Source organism: Saccostrea cucullata, unplaced genomic scaffold (genome assembly GCF_032062105.1).
Source record: "Saccostrea cucullata isolate Sc308-1 unplaced genomic scaffold, CSIRO_AGI_Scuc_v1 ctg3936, whole genome shotgun sequence".
Lineage (NCBI taxonomy): Eukaryota > Metazoa > Mollusca > Bivalvia > Ostreida > Ostreidae > Saccostrea > Saccostrea cuccullata.
The window spans coordinates 51,872-70,196 of NW_026919176.1; the positions used below are offsets into that span (position 1 = coordinate 51,872).

General features: G+C 31.3%; 1 protein-coding gene across 1 annotated transcript; it reads left to right on the forward strand.

The window, feature by feature from the left end:
• Positions 1–6,503: 6,503 nt before the first annotated feature.
• On the forward strand, positions 6,504–11,159 carry LOC134281516 (toll-like receptor 4). Its single transcript, XM_062763975.1, has 2 exons — positions 6,504–6,662; positions 8,388–11,159. The coding sequence occupies exon 2, from the start codon at positions 8,395–8,397 to the stop codon at positions 10,723–10,725; it is 2,331 nt and encodes a 776-aa protein (XP_062619959.1). The 5' UTR covers positions 6,504–6,662; positions 8,388–8,394; the 3' UTR covers positions 10,726–11,159.
• The last annotated feature ends 7,166 nt before the right edge of the window (positions 11,160–18,325 follow it).

Consider the following 18,325-nt stretch of genomic DNA (forward strand, 5'->3'; position numbering starts at 1 on the left):
GGGATAATATTCCAAATCCTGTATGATACTAAAATACTGTGAGAAACTGACATAACAACTGCTCCACCAGATGATACAATTGACGTTGAGTCTTAAGAAAAGCAATGGTCATTCAAAACCTCATTATGAATACAAATTGATCTCGGAAACCATACTTTCCCTGACGGTAGAGTAATGTTTGTAATGTTATTGTATTCAAATGCATTCCATTTTAACCGTTTGTCTACCCAGTTGATCACTGTTCCCATTGTCAGAGATAGAATTTGAGTCTTTCACTCGAACTATTAATGGAGAATATATAGAAATTTAACGTGGTATTTAATATTTTCTTGCCATGTTCCATTGGCGGAGCCAAGGGATCTGGAAGCCGTTATATATATTTGTGTAAATCTGATTGGCTTAGGCCATTTGCGCCACAAAATTTGGTAGAAATTATGTTCAGTACAAGCAAATAACATATCTCCATTTTTACTGTAGTATTTATTTTCCTAGCATAACATCAGCATTCAATTTGTATTTATCCGCTTTTTGCTTGATATCAGTTATATATAGGTTGTCAGTGCAGTTAATATTCAGAACCAAATCAATAATCAATCGAGAATCACTTAAGCTTTGATTGCAAGAAGGGGATTGTGTTTCATCGGGATTTGCACTGTGTCTTTAACACAATTTTGAAATCTTTTCATTCGTTAGAATTGTGAAAGATTCATGGCTGATTCATGACATAAATCAAAAGAAATTGACTATCTATTGTTTTTGGTACTCATCGATCAAAGCACCTATTAGGTTTAACCTTTTAAACACTGACGAGCATTTGACTATCAAATTCCTCTCTTGTAGATTATTACCTTTAAACATTTCACAAAGTTAACGTTTTCTTTTGTGCAAATTGGAAAACTGAGGTCAAATAATTTTGTATATTCATATTTGAAAGATCATTCATCAGAAAAACGTTCGTATTTCTAGAAAACCATTTTCATTACTACCCGAACATACTGTAGACGTACTTTTTTCCACGGGGTCATAATTTCGCGGAATCTCAATTTCTGTTTAATCCGCGGGTTGAAAATTACGCGGATTTCTCAGACTGTCACTATATGCCTTGCATTTATATTAAGTACGCTTGGATAAATTTCCGCGGAAAATTTGTGACCGTGTACATAGCGTAAAATAATACAACGCGGAAAAAAGTAATTCTACAGTATTTGAAAGTCATACCAAGTTAAGTATTTAATGTAAATTTACTAAAAATAATTATAATAAAAGAACTCATGATCATTATACATGCACTGACTAAATGAACTACGAGTACAGTCAAGTAAATTCCTCGGTCCCAGAATCTTTCAAATATGATTTTTTTTCTGTAATAGTCTCTATTACACCTGAACCAAGCTTTCTGTTCTCGATTTAACTCAATGTACGTTTGAGTATAAGAAAACTGTTCATTATCTTCAAATATCATGGTAAAGTACGAGTTTGTGTGTATGGACTCATTTCATATTGCCCTCCCCCACTTTGTATTTTTCATGTTGTCGATTTTTTATGTTAACGTTTTCCCTTGTTAAAACCTTACTTTAACAGATTTGAAAAAAATTATACCATTCTGTTTTTTGTAAAATGGCAAAGAAACTGTCATAACAGATATTCAAATTTCATATTCTATTTCATAAACATTCTAACAATGATGAATCTCCCAGCATCTTTCGATGTTATGTGGTTCATGCATATTGGACTTGCAAAAGTCTACTTCATGTTATAGACTTGGTCAATGCATTATGGGCTTTCTTTCTGTCTATGCCTAAGAAGACACAGTTTCACAATTCAAAGATTCATGAAGGAAAATTGAAAAACACACATTTCAAATATTCAACTCCACATTCCTATGTGGTCATTATATGTATCCATCTTCACGTAGAGTAGTTTCAGCTCTGTTTTTTTTAAAGAAATGTACGAAGCATCAAATTAAAAAAAAAACTTTGCATCACAAAGTTATTATTCGGAGGAAAAAAAACCATATTGTGTACACAATGAGAAGGTGCACCGAGTAAAAATTATTTGAAAAAAATAACTAGATAGGTGTGTATGAAATATAAAAAAGTTTATTTTTTTTTTTCGCAAATTTGTAGTAAAAAACGTCTGTTTTCATAGAATGAGTGAAAAATTTCTTCCTTTTACCCTAAGGATGATTTTCATAAAAACTCGTATTTCTGCACATGCTCTTTCTTTCTGAATGTATCTAAAAGTAGTCCTTCAATGATTTATGAAACCCTGAAAATGTTGAATAATAAAAAAAGCTGTGAAATGAAAATAGATTCATTGAAACCAGTATTTTAATAATCTTTTTAGTCTTTTTGACCCGGACGTTTGTGTTCCAGTGCAAATCGTTCTAATAATTTCTGAGAAATTTTCTGAGTTCGAATTAAAAAGTCTCCACTATAAATACTAAATATAGAAGGAAAGAAATTTTCATAGAGTTTACCCGTTGATCATTGAATTCGATGATGGATTGAAGCGATGTTTCAATTACATGTATTTATAATCCCTAGCGTTGGTAGAAACATACGTTATCTGATGCCGTGGAAATAGTAATGAGACATTAAATCTTCACATACCCTTGGCCTATATATAGTCCCACACAAGTCATGTATAGTATCAGTTTTGTTGAAAAATGTGTCATAATTATGACGTCGTGATCTAAAAATAAAGTCAATATAGAGACGAATGTGACGAAAATGGATGAGTCAATCTTACTTGAGCTGAGAACCATGATAAAGTTATATGTAAAACTAGGTAAATCTTTTATGGTTATATACAATGATTTACATAAAGTTTATGAGGATAGTGGGTTTGCAAAAAGTACAATGAGTCAGTGGATGAAACGTTTTATTGAAGGAAGGGAATTGGTGAAAGATGATGATCGATCTGGGTGCCCGCTGAACGTTAGTAGTGAGGCAAACGTGTTGGAGGTTGAAAATATATGTTGAAACATCGAAAAATTACGATTAGGGATATAGCATATTATCTGAGCATGTCATTTGAAATTACACTTCAAAATATTTGAACGAATAAGCTTAAGGATAAATAACACAAACAAACTTTTTTTCAGAAATCAGCATTATTTCTAATAGATTTATATTCAAATTGGTAACTTGAATAATGTTTACCAAGTAGAATGGGAGATTTATGTAAGATTTTGTCATAAAGTTAAAAAATTGCGCAAAACTTTGTATGGAATTATATAGAAGGCAAAACAAAATCTTATATCTAAGCACGGAGGAAAACCTACGATTTCTTTTTATTTCAGAAATTTATTATTTATGTAATTTCAAATCAAAATCAGTCAAAAAATATACATCAACCGGTGCATCCATTTTTTGTTTGTGGTAAGTACCCTTAAAATGCAGTAAGGTTGTGCAAGGTGGACCCCTCATTTCCTTCTGCCAGTGAGAACAAATGAGGATGAGGGTGAATGTGTACGGGTCGAACATAATTAAACCTATGAAAAAGAAGGACGTTTCTTCATGAATAGAATTATTACATATGATGTACATGGTACCACCTAAAATTCCAGTTACTAGAGACTACTATGCACGGGTTATCAAATTAGATTTAATGAGAGCAGTAAAGAGAAAGCGCCCAGATCTGATACAAGCTGGATTCACTGTGCACCAAGATAACGCACCTAGCCATAAAAGTCGGGTTATGATGGACACTATAGAAAACCCAACTCACCGGCTTTTGGCAATTTCTAGTTTTGAAATATAACCTACAGGGAGAGATATATGGGCCCCGGGAAGATCTTGGTACTGCTGTGAACAAGATGCTAAGGTTAAGAGTCTTGTCACGTGATGGCTTGGATCACTTGTTTCGGGCTTGGGCAGACAGATGAGAAAAAAGCATAAAAGCTAGAGAGACCTATTTTGGAAAGGACTAAACTCAAAATATCAAGTTGAAAAATATTTTAAAAGCCATTCAATTAGTTCGCGAACTTCTTGATCACCCCTCGTATAATAACAGTCACGATTGCATTGAAAAAAAATAAGAAAGAACATATTATAGTGTCTATTATGGGTAGGCAGAACTAGTAAAATGACAATGTTAGAAAATTCCGATATCATCCAATGTTCTAATTATTTATTTCTAACAAGATTTTGGTATTTGTTAAAATACACATCAAATTTACTTTTGATACCTGCAATGCTGGTTAATGTGAAAAATTGACGTCTATACAGAGGTATTTTGCAAACATACACGTCGGAGGGATTCAGATTTGCTGCATTGTAAATGTGTGCAAAATGTTTCAATTACTATATCGAACACAATGCCTCATATAAACCAAACACTCATTAATAAGTCCTCATATCAAGGTATGTTTACACTTTTAATGTATTGATAATCGGCTCTTAAATTAATAATTATTCGGAACTGATCCACATTCGGAACTGGACAAAAAGACTGTAAATTTTTTTTCCATGACGTACTCCAAGAAACTACCCTACTCGATCTAAAAGGTTTAAACTATCAATTTCACTCAGATTTCTATCAATAAGAACATATCCATGATAAGAGATACTGGAACAAACACGAAAACCTTATTTAATATGATGAAAAGCAATTCAGTACCTCTGAAAGAAAAAGAATATTCAGATTTAACACTGGGTAAAAAAAAAGTAAAGAAGTTTTTTTTTTTTCAAAAGTTTGGACTATAATTTAATTTTTTGATTTGCTAAAGTATTTCTAATTCACCCATTTTCTGCAAAATTCTAGATTATTGCAGTAAAAGTCTGCTTTTAAATGTCTAAAATTTCAAAAGAAATTGTGAAAGGAACTGAAATGGAACAATATTTTCTTTATATTGATGTTTGAAATAAGGCGTATGATCTTTTTTATGCAATCGGTGTATATGGCCAGCACAATTTTATAGGAAAACGTAACCTAGCCTTTTAGCTAACCTTTACCAAAAGAAAAGATCAGCTGTAAAGCATTACCGCAGTTTATATCATCCTAAACAGATTTGACAGAAAAAATATATAGTTATTTCTGTTGGGTTAAATCGTATGTGAAATCTATATTGTAAAGATTGATTGACTCAAAATTCAGAATGAGAAGTTGTATACTGAAACGCAACAGAAACGAAATATGCAGTAATCTACAAATATATGGATTTTTTATCCAATGATTTTCAAAAATTAATACTGTAAGGCTAAACTTATTTTTTAAAAAATCAGAAATTTGATAAAAACATTAATTCATTATCTTTTAATTTTAGAAAATACATCAGAAATTTGATAAAAATGTTAATTCATTATCTTTTAATTTTAGAAAATACAGTACACGTAACACATCACTGTTAAAACACCACTTCCCAGCCATTCAAATAAAGCGTGCAAGACTGCCCAACATAACAATTGCAGCTTATATAATTTCTACGATGCAAAAGTTTCAACTCTATCGAAATCTGAGGAAGCCATTTTCAAATACCCATTTTTCAGAAGATAAGATCGAATTTTCTCTAACCTAGCGCAGTGAAGAAACACTTGAACTGTCATTAATGCATATAACACATAAGAAACTATTGAGACACTGTCATTAATGCATATAATATATAATTATATCCCTGATGAGGCGTAATGTAGTTAATTTTTGCATCAGAAACCCTACATTACCTATATTTTGAGATTTTCAAGCTAAAGCAATGGAAATGCGTACTAAAGTCATTTTCAGGAAGCATTTTCATCTCTACGGGAAACGAAATATTAATTTATTTTACGTGATATTGCTGCATAAATGAACAGTGACAAACCCTTGGTACTCCATAATATTGCCAAATGTTTTGTTAAACATACAGTTTGTTTTATTTCTGTTTAGCAGAATCAAACTTAACTTCCGGTATTGGAATGAAAATTGTTCGACCATTAAAAAAATAACAAAAATAAAAATGAAACTATCCATACTTTTTAATTATAAAATTCTTTACTATTTGTAATAATTACCCACTAAAATGGGATGTTGCATTTCTTTTGCGTTTCAGTATATATTCTTACAGATCTCATTTAAAAGTACCTGCAAAAATCATTATATGAATGAAAATTTTCTATTGAAAGGATAGAGAATTAATTCATAATGTTCATCTCACAAGATACTTCAATGCATTTTCAGTGTACTGTGTGATTAATAAAACTTTACATAATCATAAAAGTTATGCGACATTAAATTTATTCAGAATAGATATTGTAAAATTAATGTTTAAAGCTTAAAAGAGTTTTAAAAGTCTCATCACGTTTACCTGTGTATCTTAAAAAATAACTTTTCTATAAACTTTAATCAAGTTATTGCCATGGTTTTCTTCACAAACCCTCCTTTCCCCCCAAATTGTGAATAAAACATTCTATAAAGTGGGTCATTTGATTTTTAATGAGTTTATGTCGACCCAATGAAAAATAAGCTTATGAACCGAAATTCGGTACGCAGTACATTTTAAGCTTAAGGTAGTTGCCGTTATGATCATCTTCTTTCTGCTGTTCTTCTGGTCTATTATATAATAGTGACTTTTGATATACTTTCTACATAAGATTTGGTGGATTGATCCTTCAAATCGTTTGTCAGTATAACATTTTAATTGATGCAAAAATATAAATGTGAAAGAAGACTCAAGGGGGAGGGTTAGTACACATATATTTAATACTCTTAGTTTTTATGATTATTTGAATCTTGCATTCATTTTATTTATTTATTTACTTTTGTAAAGTTAAAGAATAATTTGAATAATTTTTTCTTGTTGGTTATTTAACGGCCTAAATATTTGTGTAGCTGTTGTATTTATGGTACATGATTAATAAAGTGCAATAATTAAATCGATGGCATAATTTATTAAGTACATTAATAAACGAAATACACCGTTTCAATCAGGAACTGAAAAGTCTGCAGGCAAAGAATGAACGAATTTAGATCAAGATATCGCTGAAGTTACAAAATCGCTGCATTCATATTTTAGTATAATCAAAAATTCTAATTTAAGGCATTGACACACAAAAAAATACTACACTGACACTTTGTTTCAAATTCATTGTGTGCATTTGCAAATATTGTGATTTTTTTTTACAACTTTTGTCTTCAGTCAAGCATGTTAACGTAACCTTGAACTTCTAAATAATGTACTGTCGTTTGTTTGAGCTATTGCACAGAAGATAGAGCATTCTCCCTAGATTCACGGAGCAGGAAGTTTTGTACTCATGAAACCTTCGGAAGTGACCTAAGAAATACAAGTCGCGTACTCGAAACCAAAACCTTCTTTAAAATTGAAAGTACACACCAAAATGTATAAAGGCTGTAAGAAATCAAGGCCACAAGATCTTTTAAAATTTCTTTTGCAGCTTTCTACCGTCACCTGTTCTACAAAGGCCAATATTTTCAAATTCACTGCATGCTTTAAAATTGAAAGGGTACACACCAAAATGTTTTCATTTTTTCCTATTTATAAATGTAAATAATTGTAAACAATGTTTAAGCGATTAATTGCCCGAGGTTACAAACTTGGTCAAGCATGGCGTGATAATTACGCTAAGTTACAGATGCAAATATTGGATACACTAGCTTAGATTCAATGATTTTTTAAAAAGTGTGATTATATATCACTGTTTTTCATAATTAATTACAAAGGAAAATAACTGTAACTTTGGTCTAGTTTGAATAGGTGGAAGTCGTGAAAATTTAGTGGTAAAGTTGTACAATGGTCAATAGCTGTTGTTACGCTATACACTGTATATACAATGTATATAATTTGAAGTTTGACGAGTGTAAATTTTAACGAGGAAAGAAAAATCGTCAATATAGTCAAAATTAGCACATCGTCAAAATTTCCATGTTTACAGTATTTTATATTTTAGCGAGAAGTAATTTTGCGATTTTCAAATGCAGGCTTTTACAACTAAAACGCAATAAGTTTTTAGCGGTATTTAATTTTAGTGATCTCAGAACCCTAGCTGTTAATACCAATATTTAAACTTGCTAAACATTCTCCTTCTACGGTATTTAATTACTAAGTTTAAAATACAAATTTTCACTTTGTAACATACTATATTTGACTTTATTTTAAAAACAGCATCGTATTTAGTGCTTATTAAACATATGGAGATAACGAACAGTATTCAAGATCAAAAGACCATAAAACAATAGAGAAACAGGAGCAGAGAAAACACCGACCTCCAAATCATCAGAGGTGAAATGAGGTGCCATGGGGGAGTTAGCATCTCCTGCCGAGCGGTCACACCCTCCGTGTGCTCCTTGTCATGATCGTATAATTCTTGACCAAGACGTATTTTTATTAATAAAACAAATAACTTTATTCAATCTTAATGTAGGGTTTCAATTGTTATGTTTTATTTCAGCTTGGAAATGGAACTGAGGTTTTTCGCAGTAGCAGTTTTGAGTGTTCTGATACAGATCGGGGAAAATGTGGAGCGCTGTCCATTTGAAAAAAGGTGTAGATGTTTCAACTTTTCTAATAATATTCATGCTGACTGCTCGAATCTGGGCTTAAAACTGTCACCCGATTTCTGGGCGAATGTAACACGAATAGATCTCAGTCATAACAATCTAACACAGCTCCCTGACAGGAAAAAAATACCAGATAACTTAACTCATCTGGACCTCTCCCATAACTCCATAAGTGCATTTAGAAACTTTTCATTCAAAGGACTGTTCAAGCTTACAGTTTTGAAATTAAATTCAAACAAGTTTCGGTTAACTAACAAACTAAGTATAAATGTTTTTGCAGATTTGATCAATATTAAAACGTTGGACTTATCTGAAAATACAGAGTTGACTTTTCGAATTTTGCCATTTTTGGCATACGGTCTTCAATTTTCAACAATTTCGACCCTTTCATTGAACAAAATCCACTGCACATTTGGACTGGGTACTGAAATAAAAAAAGATGATATAAGGTATCTAAATAATACAAATCTAACAGAAATTCATTTGTCAAGCAACAGAATTGAATTATTGGAAAACGGAACTTCTGATTATTTCCCTAAAACAGTTAAGAGAATATCAATAGCTGAAAACCGACTTACATTTGGTTTATACGTTTTACACCTTGGAGCATTAAAGGATCTGGAATGGATAAACGCAAGTTTACAATATCTTTCCCACAGTCCCATTGATATTATTATCAGCAACAAAATATGTCGAGATGAAAGAAGAAAAGAATATTTAATAAACACCCAAGATTATTCATATGGTCGCGTGCATAAGACAAATGAGACGGCAAAGTTGTTGGTGAGATACAAAAATAAAACTGGAGGAAATTTTACAAGATCTAGTCAACGAAACGAATTATTAAATAGCAAAAATGAAGTCCAACCATTACCACCAAATATAAAAACGGTTTTTTACAACAAAAGTGCATTGCGCTTTGAGATTCCAAGGTTGAAATCGAATGAAAACAAGCTGGAAGAGTTATACATACAGGACAACATTTTATATTCATGGACAGGTCCTGTACTAGGAATGGAAAGACTTCGAGTACTGAATATGTCAAACAATTTCTGTTCTTCAGTTTCCAAAAGTTTCTTTAAGCATCTTGGTAATCTTTCAGAATTATACCTAAGTGATAATTTGTTGGGTTTTAGTTTATCACCGGATACGGAAGGTGAAATATTTGCAAGTCTGAAAAACTTGACTCATTTAGAGCTGAGAGCAAACAGAATTACACATCTGCCAAATCAGATTTTTAAAGGACTTCGAAGCATAAAGGATTTAGTACTGGCTGATAATACGCTTAGCACTATAGATTTTAGTATTTCGACTTTAAAGAACTTACAATTTCTTGATGTATCTGGAAACCAAATCGAATTTCTTTCCGAAACAAACATGAAAGATGTTGACCAACAGGCAGATAAAGTCAGTTTTACATTAAATCTATTAAGAAACCCGATTTCATGTAATTGTAAAACACTGTCATTTCTACAGTGGATGATTAAAAGGCATGACACTAAGAAAATCAGTTTTAAGTCATTTGAAAAGTATTCCTGCGCGACTTCATCCCAGGGCAAACCAATAATGTTTTCAAAAATTAAAGACTATATGCAAAAACTAGAAAAAGAATGCAATTCCTACACGTATTTGATCATTATTTTGTCATTCATCATTCTCCTGTTCTTTGTCATCCTTTTGTGTGGGCTGCTATACAGATATAGATGGAAACTTCGTTATTTTTACTTTATGACTAAAAGTCGATACCATGGATATAAAGCTGTGAGAAGTGAAAGCCAATCAGATTTTAAATATGATGCCTTTGTTTCCTATGCCGATGACGATTTTCCGTTTGTTCAGAAAATGATGTTGGAATTAGAAGAAAATAATGGGATACGTTTATGTATTCACCATCGAGATTTTGTTCCGGGATATGATATATGCGAAAATATTATCACTGCCGTCAATAAAAGTAAAAAGACCATTGCTATATTGTCTCCAAACTTCATCAAATCCAGTTGGTGTATGTATGAGCTACATATTGCAAAGATGGAAGACATCTATTCTCGAGAAAATGAAGGCGTTCTCCTTTTGGTATTTTATGATGCTGTTCCTGTAGATAAAATACCCTTGAGTATCATGGACCTTATCAATCAGAGGTCGTACATTGAATTTCCTAACGATGAACACGCGGATTCAATTTTCTGGAGGAGACTTTGTAATAGTATCAATGATGAATTTTTATCCTAAGGACAAGGACGGATATTTCAAGCTAAAACTCGAGTTGATGTTTTTGAAAATTGCATTAAACAGCTTAAACAGCACAGATTTTTAGTACTTATTCTGAACCTGGTTGATTCTTTTCTGCAAGATTTGTCAGCGGAAACTTTATTTTACATTAATCAGTTCTATTTTAATCTAATGCCTATAGATTTTAGTTTCTCTTTTTATGAATTTATGATTTTACCGTGTATTACATATTGTCGGGTAGATGCTTAATATATTTCTATAAAATATATTGTTTTATAATCGTAAATTTGGTGCTAATTGACGGTGTTCACAATTTATTTTTTCAAGCATTTTATATCATTTGCAATATGCTCAACACATAGTAAAGTGTGTATTAATTAGGAGAATGGAAAACCAATAAAGCCTTCCTTGAAATCAATGTAAATGTTTATATGTTTGAGGATATGTGTTAAAATGATTTTGAATTATCTCTAAATCTGTTATTTTTTATTGTAAGTATATTACAACTAAATGTAACTAGTTTCTAATATGATAAAAGTAAAATTTTTTCACATCTATATACTTTCTTTACGTCGTAGATATAATACAATTGAATAAAGAAAAAAAAGTTCATTTACACTTAAACTAGGTTCTTCAGTTCTCAATTATGAAGAATTTTAAATGGGCTCAACATACAACATTTCACATAGTTCTTGTGAATATTTAAAATCTTGGTTATAGAGAAATAAAACTTAGTCCAAGTGAGTTCCGTATATGCGAGTCTGACAGTATTGAATTGTAAAATGCAAAATGGCAAAAGATACAAATATGGGAACACACCATTTTTAACAAAATACAATAATATGATAGGGGGATGTCTGATATCTATAAACTAAGCTAAGTTAGCTCAGTGATTTGGTTAGTCTCCTCCTTGATATTCAGAATAATTTTTAAATGTCTTCTATACTGCAAATATATTAACCAAAATTACGTGCCATACCATGTGACAAGTCTAAACATAAAACGGGTTATTTCCAATTACAAGGTTTTCTGATTAAATAAAATTTACTTGAAGAATGTAATTATATTATGAGCACGTGACAAATCAGTAATGATTTTATCCAAATCATTGATAGAGTTGATCGTTACTGATATCATACTGTGTTTTTAGCTCTTACATGTAGTTGATTCGATATGCTAGAGCACCTAAATGTGAAACCAGTTTCTAAATGAAGAGAATTAATGCAAGACAAATTGCTGAAATAATAATATCAGCAGTCTCCTTTAAAGTCATCGTATCTTAAAATCTTAGCTGCAGATCTGTAGCTCTTTGGTTTGAAAAAAAAATTGGGATGGATGACCAGAGAGGTACAGTGCCACCTATAGAAAAAAACTGGTTATTTATAACGCACAAAAAGTTGCACTCATTTTGAATTAACATGTGCAAATTCACACCTCATCTAAACAAATTTAAAGCTCGATATGTAAATATGCACTTGAACACTGTCAAGTTCTCTCACATTTGATATCTGCATAAAGCGCGTTGTACCAAATTATCTTAATTTTCGACTTCTGCAATGTATGGCCCAAAAAGGCCATTTACAAGGGTTGTAAAGATTGTTTTGCTGAGAAAATAGTTAACGAATATGTTAGCAACACATCATAAGTAATATGTGAGCAGTTTAAAAAAAAAGACAAATGAATTGGGAAACTTCACATTTTTATGCGCAATAAAGATACAGTTTTTTCAATGGGTGGCACTGTAGCTCTCCGGTTTGTTAATATTTTCAGGGAGATATATTTCTGCAGTTAGAAAGTAATATGGTCGATACAATGACCTTGTCAACAAATATAATTCATCATTAAGACAATTGCTGACTTACGTTTTCAAAATTAGTGTTGGATCATTATCTATATACTGAAATGTCGACGGATTGTCCGTTATTTCCCGATCATGGCACGGAGCACACGGCGAGTGTGGCCAGTTGGCAAGGGATACTCACACTTCCATGAAACCTTATCCCACTTCTGATTTATTTGTAGGTTCATGTTTACTATGCTCCTATTTTGTATTGTTTAATGAACATGAGTTTTAATACCATTTGTTATCTTCATACATTTCAAAAGTCTTTCCAGTTTTAATAAGTCTACATTGATATTGTCAGATCGGAGAATTCTATATAGATAGTATTCAGTAGACCCAAATAAACAAAAGTTATTTCCTCTTGGCCGCCATCTTGGTGGTCAACCTGGTAATTTTCCCTTTCTGTCCTACCAAATATATGAGGGTGTAGCATAATTTTTTTTTTTTGGGGGGGGGGGTCTTTATGAAAGAAAAGAGGCTCTAACGTATATGTCCAAGAAAATCAATGCTTCACATCCCACAATTGCCAGTATAAAACGTTGAAGTTGGTTGAATAATGAAGGAATATGAGCATGCTGACCCCCAATATGAAGGCCAACGGGAAATACGTCTTCTTAATTAGGGTCTACTGAAATCTATCTATCTGTAGAATAAGTAACGTTTTAATCAATACTTTTAAATTCAAGCGGTTGGCTTTGAAAAGTAGATTCATCCGACTTGCAGGTGATGACATAGTTTCTTTTCTATAAAGAATTTAAAGGAAAAACATGAATTAGCACAAGATTACGTATCATGGTGTGTTTTGTTCATTTCTGATTTTTTTTTCGTTTCGTTCTTATAGAATTTCAACAATGTAAACAATTTTTTAAAAAGATGTCAACAGTAATTCAGCCTTAATTTTGTGTCAGGTATAAGGTTAAATTCTAAATTTCAGATAAAAGTAATATGATAAAGTTTAAAGACTGGTATACGTCATAATCAACATTTGTAACCTAATTCAAAGAAATTTCAATGAAATATCTCTATAGATAATATTCTTTATCTTTGATCGACGAATCATTCAAAATAGCTTTCGGTGCAACACCGCTAGTGTTTTTTGTCATCATGACACATTAAGTTTGATTTCCGGATGTGAAGCCCCAGTGTAAGCTGCCATTTATCAATCGGCAATCCTCGACTGACTCCACTATGCACCATACAAAAAGTGCGAGGCCACCCGAGGATTACCGACTTGTCAGTTTGATGATGGTGCGATTTTTTCTAAATATAGATCGAGATGTAAATAACGATCTTGATTATTATTGAGAAAGAAAACAAGCTGCAGAGAAATCATAGAGAGTCAGACACACATCGCCTAGGTGGTGGGGGTTCTTCGAAATATGCATGTGCGCAGTACTTATGTTCTCATATATATAGTCTTCTTGGCTATCACGTAAATGATGGTCAGACTTCTAACTAGGTCAGCGCGTGTGTAAAGATCCTCTGCGGCCGACGCGTGGATCAAAGAATTCAGAGAAAAACTACATCAAATTTAAAACATTTATATAAGAAATCGCATTACTGTATAGGGGATTAATTTCACGGGTTGTAATTTTCACGGTTTTCCCTCATCGGACACGATCGCGGTTTCTTGAATTCGCGGAATTCTTATGTTATAGAATTTACCTCCCTTGTCTATATCCGTTTAATCCATAGCTACATGTAAACGACATTCTTCACTGTTATGTCTTTATTTCACGAACAACAGGGTAGGTTAATATGAAATAGTTAGACTTAATAAATAATTGACGATTAATTTAAACAGGTGCAGTTATCAAAAGTCCTTGACTATAAACGTCAAATAACTCTATTACGATGAGTGCATGTACACCCCAAGATCTTCAATACATCGCGGCGAAAAATTACTGGACGGTAATAAATGTGTTAATGAAGGTCGATGAAATAATATCCTTCCAAATCTTCAGTAAGTTCGATAGTTATTTGAATGATTCTTTAAAATCAAAATGTCGATAAAAACTAGAATATACATGATAATACATGCAGGTAATGCACACACCGTGCGTGGTAACATTAGTTACGCATGCATAATCAAAACTCATGTCCCACGTGATTTGATTGATGAAACATGTAGCGTTGGCTATTTATAAGCCTTTTAACAAATACAGGTTATTATCTGTTGATTTGAATTAATGTAAAGCGTGCTAATTAAAATAATTGAATGACAAGTACTACTCGTAATTACTGAAATGACCATGTACTATTGTATATGTATTTAAACCTATCGTAGTCCATTCTCAAATTTCCAAATAAAACATGGAGATATTGAAAAATTATTCAAATTCACGGATTTATTATATGAATATAGAATATTTCGCATACAGTAACTGATACGGATTGATGGCGAAAACTTTAATTTTTTGATTCATTAGTCATTCTATAAACTTGCTGTCATTATTAAAAAAATAATACAAGTCTGATTATGCGGTCGAGTTAAAGAGTAAGAGTAAAAAGAGTAAATTAAGAAACTTCAGAAATTAAAAGCACATGTTATAAGCGGATACTTTAATGTCTATAAGAAACAACAGACATTGGAAGATTAAATATCACAAAGAATCATTACGAGTATTTTTTGCATAAATCTATTCTTCGTAAGGAGTTTATAATTGTTTTTTTCTGATTTGTTCAGGAAACGTGCCTTTAAAAAAAAATCGAAGCATAAATTTGTCACTGCATTTGATTTTCTTTCAGTTATCGAGTTTTACGCTTCACAAATGCTACAAATCAAGGAATTATTCTTTTAATAGGCAATTTTCTAATCATAAATTAAACAACTCGCATAGTTTGCGGTGATCTCCATTTATGACGTCCATCTCTAGACCTTTTAGTTGTGATTTTTGTAGGTCTACTAAACTCTTCTTCCATAGTATAACTCGATAATTAATCTTTGAAACTCTTCTACTGTGTATAAACCAGTTTTCGATTCATATATTTGTGTCGTTTCCTGGTTCCCAGCTCTTATCCTGTATGAAAAGGGGTCATCCCAGCAGGCACACAACATTGAATAAACTTTGAATCAACGTTGTTTTTCTATGTTGATTCAACATTGATTTTATGTTAAATTTTGAAAATTTGTATCAATGTGAAAGTCTTAACATTGAATCAACATTGATAATCAACGTTGATTATATGTTGAAAAAAAAAAACAGTTGATTCAACATTTATTCAATTATTTATTTTGGAAAGGAGGTGTCATATAATAATAATATGCTTTCTTTAAATGTCAACTGTTTTATTGCACAGTTGCTAAAATGCCTTCATAATTGTTGAAGGGATAGCGACCTTCTGATAAGACAGATAACTTTAAAGAATACTACTCGCAGTTTTCTTAATCAGTTTTCTGAGACCTCGGAGTAGTCACTTTGATGAGATCAAACATATGATGGAAACATTACTTAATATTTCTTTTGCAAATTTCTTTGTAAATTTTTTTTATTATATTTAACAATAAAACATTTAAATCCAACATCAAATGCCTTATAAATTGAATAAGTTGTATCTTTTTAAGTACCATTTTAAAAATTGTTTAATATTTCAAGTACTTAATACAGTATCTTAATTAGAATGACTTTTTTTCACATGAAGAAATATTTAGAAGAAAGATAACTCCTCACCACAGATATATTTTTTTCTTACAACCACATACAACATTGTGATTTTCGGACTTAAGAAACATCGCTCCATGATGTTTTCTAACATGATTTAAATAGGTATAATAGTCAGTTTTATTTTCATATGCACCTCATATATTATATATTTAATATTGTGGTAATAAATCGTTACTCTTTCTATTCTCTGTGTTCAATTTCTTCATTTCATGATCTGCACATAAAAATCATTTCTGAAAAAAAGCAGCGCTTTATATTTCAAACTAATTTCCATGTGTCTCTAATGTTATTGTTGTTTATTTCAAAACTTTATTTAAAAGTGAAATTTTTAGCAGAGGGTCAGGACCCCCTATATATCACTATATGAAATATATATATATATATATATATATATATATATATATATATATATATATATATATATATATATATATATATATATATATATATATATATATATATATATATATATATATATATATATATATATATATATATATATATATATATATATATATATATATATATATATATATATATATATATATATATATATATATATATATATATATATATATATATATTGTAAACAGTAGGTGTTTAATTTTTTATCAATAATTAATTATTTTACAATAATTTTCACCAAAATACATTTTATGAATTAATCATGTTACAAAACCCGAGTATTTACAAACGTTTTGTATTTTCATATGTGGTCATGAAATAGTCCAGAACATGAAACCATTCCAAGGTAAGATGCAAATCTTATACGGTATCACTTTTGATGCACCAGATATGCATTTCGACAAATTATGTCTCTTCAATGATACTAGTACTCTGACATGCCGAAATGTTTTCTTTAAAGAGTATTTTTATCATTAAACCTTGGTGTTGAGTCCTGAGGGTTGTGTTACGCTGTCTTTTTGAATATTTTCCAGATGTCCTACTGCGTATCCTCTTACGTACTCTGGCAAATTCGTACTGAATTCATATTTATCATTGAATGTGTAAAATTTCTATATTTACCATCCTTGTTAGTTATAATAGTTAGTAATGACATACGGTAGTGCGACTTTGTCAAGTCCGACCTCGTTATGGTCCGACAGTGTTACAGTTCCGACACTATCATCCAAATTATCTATCAGCGAAAAAAAGGATAATGTCCCGCTCAGCGAAGATCCGACGTTGAATCAATGTTGGCAATTTAACTCAATTTGAATTCAATGTTGATTCAACGTTAAATTTTCAACGTTGAAAAGCCAACGTTGAATCAATATTGTATCTAGATTTATCAACGTCTAAACCCAACTTCAACTAATATTCAACGTTTAAACAACGTTGTGTGCCTGCTGGGCATACAATGTACCACAGAGTTAAAAATTGGTGCGCCGCATTATCGCCCGAGGTTGCCGTTTTTGGCAATATCTAACTAATAGACTACCGATATTTAATATCCTTTAAATGTTGTTTCTTGATGCATGTTATGTCACAACCTTAAATCATTAAGCCAAATTGACGAAAAGATCATTTTCCAACATTGTGCCTGAATGAATAAATTTGGTCCGGTAGCTTATGAAATATTCAAAACGTTCACGTTTTTCTGGGACAACCCTTGTAGCTGCATTCATGTTTTGTAACTGTCAAAATAAAATTGCAGAAAACTGTCCAATCATTAACAAAGTTAGTTCACAAAAGCTATATACATTTAGAGTGGCAAATCCTTCTGCAGCAAGATAAATATCTGATCTCCAATAGAAACCGGATGACTATATATAGAATGAAAACTTGGGCATAATTGGTGCAAGCTTAGTCGATAACATCTTATTTAATAATGAGATGCGTTTTACATAGAATTAGCCTTATTGACGCGATGTTTGAATTTCACATTTAGGACATTTGGGGGGATTTCCCGTCTGTTAAAATTCACCTGTAATAATGATCAAAACATATAATAAAGTAAACAATGGATTTAACAACAGAAACAAAGTAAAGTTTGTAGCTATTTAAAAGAATATATTATGAGAACTTTAATGTAAAATAAAGAGTAAGTGATGTTGATAATGATATGAATATAATATAAAGACAGAAAATA

Excerpts from the sequence above, each read along its gene's own strand:
- LOC134281516 (XM_062763975.1), top strand. The coding sequence starts at position 8,395 with ATGGAACTGAGGTTTTTCGCAGTAGCAGTTTTGAGTGTTCTGATACAG.